Source organism: Nycticebus coucang, chromosome 13 (assembly GCF_027406575.1).
Source record: "Nycticebus coucang isolate mNycCou1 chromosome 13, mNycCou1.pri, whole genome shotgun sequence".
Taxonomy (NCBI): domain Eukaryota; kingdom Metazoa; phylum Chordata; class Mammalia; order Primates; family Lorisidae; genus Nycticebus; species Nycticebus coucang.
This window is the reverse complement of record NC_069792.1, coordinates 101,457,541-101,461,949: the sequence shown is the minus strand read 5'-3', so window position 1 is coordinate 101,461,949 and position 4,409 is coordinate 101,457,541. Positions and strand designations below refer to the sequence as shown.

Here is a 4,409-nt window from a genome sequence, read left to right as displayed (position 1 = left end):
GAGACAGGGACCACTGCTGCCCGTCCCCCTGAGCCCCGTGGAATGAACACCATCACTCGGGACAGGAGACAGAGACCACTGCTGCCCGTCCCCCTGTGTCCCGTGGGAATGAACACCATCACTTGGGACAGGAGACAGGGACCACTGCTGCCCGTCCCCTGTGTCCCGTGGGAATGAACGCCATCACTCGGGACAGGAGACAGAGACCACTGCTGCCCGTCCCCCTGTGTCCTGTGGGAATGAACGCCATCACTCCGGACAGGAGACAGAGACCACTGCTGCCCGTCCCCCTGTGTTCTGTGGGTATCAAGACCATCACTCGGGACAGGAGACAGAGACCACTGCTGCCCGTCCCCCTGTGTCCCGTGGGAATGAATGCCATCACTCCAGACAGGAGACAGAGACCACTGCTGCCCGTCCCCCTGTGTCCCGTGGGTATCAATACCATCACTCGGGACAGGTGACAGAGACCATTACTGCCCGTCCTCTGAACCCCGTGGGAATGAACGCCATCCACAGCCCAGAATGCTTGTGGGGAAAGCATTTATTTTATGTGCACAGCTGCCTGGTGCAGTTAGGGAACCTGAAGCCAGAGAGCCTGTGGGTGCTGCTGTCCATGGGCCCTGCCCAACCCAGGTTGGATTTCTCCACATCTAGGGTCTTTGATCAATCAGTGGTGCCTGCAGAAGGCAGTGAGCTTGTGGCATATGGCAGGGTGCCGGGCAGGATGCTGGTGGCGGGGGGTGGGCAGGAGTAGAAGGGTGATCTGAGGGCCTGGCCCTGGACAGCCAGGCAAGACCAGTTTAGGCACGGCCGGGGCATCTGCTGAGTACTCCCGGGTCTGAGTGTGTGCAGGACAGCTGGCTTGGAGGCAGGCCTACTGCGTGTGCCAGCTGCGGTTAGTGATCAGAAGGCTATCCCTTTCTCACTTTCTGGAGGAGACCCCATGTCCATGTTGCAGAAGGGCCTTCACAGCAGGGCCCAGACAACCATGGGCCCCAGGCTGATCAGTAGGGCCCCAGCCAGGGTCCAGAGGCCGTGCCTCACCTGGGCAGCCCCATTGCAGAGGTCACTGTCACAGCATTTCAAGTCCTTAATTTCATATATTGAAGGTCTCAGCCCCTCAAAAGGGTTCCACAGTTTGAAGGTGACCCCGGGCATCCTCTCAATTGTCTCTGAAGAGCCATTACAGGAAGGAACACAACCTTTTGGAGTCACTGTGAACTTCTTCCCTATGATGAGAGTGGGCATCTGCCTGGGAGCCCCCAGACCCCTCTGTCCAATAAGGCTGCTCCCCCACTGACCTCAGTCATCTGCTGCCTCCCACTTAAGCAGCCCATCCCCACCCCTGGCCGATGGGTGGGCCCAGCCTCTGGGTACAGAGGGGACAATGAGGCATGTGGGCCAAGGTTACACATGCCCCTTGCTGCACCTGCCCTCCTCCCACAAGGCCAAAGGGAGCTTCATATCAGAGTCCTCTGACCTGGCTCTGGGTGGCTCCTTCCAGATATCCCCCAACCCTGGGTCAGGGAACTCACCGTCATCGTTGATTATGATCAGACTGGCTGTGAAGCAGAACGCTGGCCCTGGTTGGCATGTGGTGGCAAGGCACAGGCCATAGTTCTCAGTACAAGTGTAGCACTGCAGGCTCAGAGCTGGGGTGAGCAGACAGAGGACCCAGCTCCAGTTCACCTATACAGAGCCTCCCCTGGGGTTTGGCAGTCCCTTGCCCCAGGGTGATCCCTAAGACTCACCCTGCTTGGAGCACAGCAGGATCCCCAGCAGAAAGAGATGGATGCCTCCCATGGCTCCCTGGAAGGTGTGGGGCGGGCAGCTCTGTGTGTGCTCCTGTGGGACCCTGGACTGGCTCTCCTGTGGCCTCTGACCGGCTCAACATCTGCAAGTCATGTCCCCACAGGGATTGCACAGGCCACGCCCACCCAGTCCCCTTCCTGTATGTGGGCGGGTGTGTCCCCCGCCCCCCCGGTATGTGGGCAGGAGCTTCCCTCACATCCTTTCTGGAGTTGCTCGCCTCCCCCCACCGCCTACCAGAAGGTGCGTCACTTAGGAGGCTGCGTGAGAGCTGAGACCCCATTGCCAGTGTGGGCCTGGCATCCCTCTAGACCCTCCCTGCCCTGCCGCCAAGATGTTTTCTTGGCCTGGGAGGAATGACTGGCCAAAGTCCCACCTCCTTGTCCTCAGCCTGTGCACAAACAGAGCCTTTTGGGAGACCCAGGGAGGACCATAGTTCTGCCAATGTATACACCACCCCCACCCCAGTACCCCCGGGACCCCAAGTTTGTACATCCCTACCCCCTCAGTGCTCTGTGGACACTTGCTGTGGCCTTCCCTGCCAAGCCCTTCCCGGAAGCACACAGCCCAGGCCCACTTTGCTGGTGATGACCTCAATGTCTCTGTGTCCCAAAAGAAAATGAGAGTCTGGGGACCCTTCTGAGGGGCTGCCCTGGCATGCCAGGGTGCGGGAGTCTGTGGCCCCTGAGTGAGAGGTGCCCCCACACTCTGATTCCAGAGGTCTCCGGCACCTGCTCTGTGCCCGTCCCTCTCCCTGCCTAAAAGTGTTCACTTGGATGGAGTGTGAAGTGGGGTGAAAGCAGGTGGCTATTCACTCACAGGGGCAGAGAGGGGCTGCTGTGTGCACCACAGGGGAGCACAGGTGGGCGAGACAGAGACAGGTGGGGTGGGGGCCTAGAGAGGGGGACAGAGAGACACACAGAGGAGAGAGCGAGGGACAGAGTAAACGGGGAAAGAGAGATGGAGGGAGACAGAGACAGAGGGAAGAGAGACACACAGAGAAGCAGAGACAGGGAGAGAGAGAGAGAGATGGAGAGAAGATGGGGGTGATGCAGTAAGGTGAGGCCCGGTGGAGAGAAAGAGCACCCAAACACATGTTTATAAGAGGAAGGGCTTTATTTCAGCAGGTGGACCTAACGACACAGAAGAATTCAAAATGGCCAGGCTGCCTGACTGGCTTGGTCTTTCCCTTTTTATTTCCCAGTCTGGACCCTCCCTCCTGCCCTGCAGCTGGGACTTGCCAGTCCCACCCAGCCCCGCCCCCACCGCTGTGTTTCTCTGCTGGCTATTCAGCTCCTCCTTCCCAGCATCTGCCCACAGGGTGGGCGGCTGGTCTTGTTGCTGGACCCTGTGGGCCTCCCAGATGCTCTGGGCTCCTGAGGAAGCCCCTGGTGGGCAGGCCCAGGTGGGGACTGCACCCCCTCCCCAAGATCCACAGGATCTGCCCCTTGACACCCCTGTCCCTACCCCTGCTGTGACTTCCCCAGCCTGAGGGTTCCCTTCCTCAGATCCCCTGGAAACTGGGTGTGTCCACAGCCAGCCTGGGCCTGTGGTGTCCCAGCTTCCCAGGTCTTCTCAGTCCCCTTCTGGATCCACACAGGGCTGGGGAATCCATATGTCTTCTTCCCCTTTTCCTCCCTGCCAAGGCCCCACACAGCAAGTCCTCCTGGGGAGACCAAGTCTTGAGTGCAGAAACCTCCCAGGCTGCTCAGGGACTGGTGTTTGTACAATCTTGGCTGGAAGATGAGCCTATGGGCTGCCTGGGGAAGGGACCCTCTCTGAGCCCCACCCTGGAGAATTTGCTTGGGCCCCTCGAAGGCCACAGGCCTGACCCCCACAGCTGTGACCTGTGATATGGGCCAGGTAGCAGGTGGAAGGGCTGGTGTAGCCCTCTGGGCCTCTAGTGCCACAGCCCATGGGGAATGGGGAAGAAAGTCAGAGTTATCAGCAAGGGATGTGGCCATCGGTGTGTGTTCCTCAGGCACTCAGAAGGGGGGGGAACGGGGTCCCCAGCATCAGGTGGTCTGACTGCCATGTTCACACATACCCCATCCTTGCTCCCATCACCTCTGCCCCGACCCCACACACCAGGCTTCACCTGCAGCATGTGGCCTCAGTGGGCTTAGCATAGTGGGGAATGGGTGGGGCCTGGGAAGCTTTTTTGTTTGTTTGTTTGTTTTTGAGACAGAGTCTTACTATGTTGCCCTTGGTAGAGTGTCGTGGTGTCATAGCTCACAGCAACTCTTGGGCTTAAGCAATTCTCTTGCTTCAGCCTCCCATGTAGCTGGGACTACAAGTGCCCACCACAATGCCTGGCTATTTTTTGGTTGTAGTTGGCTCAGGGCTGGACTCGAGCTTGCCAGCTCCGGTGTATGTGGCTGGCACCCTAGCCACTGAGCTACAGGTGCTGAGCCACGTGCCCCCCGGGTTTTAACGAGGAACCTTGGGTTGCTTGTGTAATGGTGTCAGAGAGCTGAAGCCCTTGCCATCCGCTCAGGAGAGCTAAGAGGCAGAAACCTTTCCTTCTTCTTCTTCTTTTTTTTTGAGACAGAGTTTCACTTTGTCGCCCTCAGTAGAGTGCTGTAGCATCACAGCTC

At 58.7% G+C, this 4,409-nt stretch overlaps 1 protein-coding gene across 2 annotated transcripts; it reads right to left on the bottom strand.

Moving 5' to 3' along the window:
* Window positions 1–526: 526 nt before the first annotated feature.
* On the bottom strand, window positions 527–1,896 carry LOC128563935 (lymphocyte antigen 6H-like). Of its 2 annotated transcripts, none has more exons than XM_053559482.1 (3): window positions 1,755–1,896; window positions 1,539–1,655; window positions 527–1,232 (listed from the first exon to the last, which is right to left on the bottom strand). In XM_053559482.1, exons 1-3 carry the CDS (start codon window positions 1,804–1,806, stop codon window positions 970–972), a joined length of 432 nt encoding a protein of 143 aa, XP_053415457.1. In that variant the 5' UTR covers window positions 1,807–1,896; the 3' UTR covers window positions 527–969. The 2 variants fall into 2 exon arrangements, with proteins under 2 accessions (XP_053415457.1, XP_053415458.1); XM_053559483.1 differs by having other exon boundaries at window positions 527–1,175.
* Between the last annotated feature and the right edge of the window lie 2,513 nt (window positions 1,897–4,409).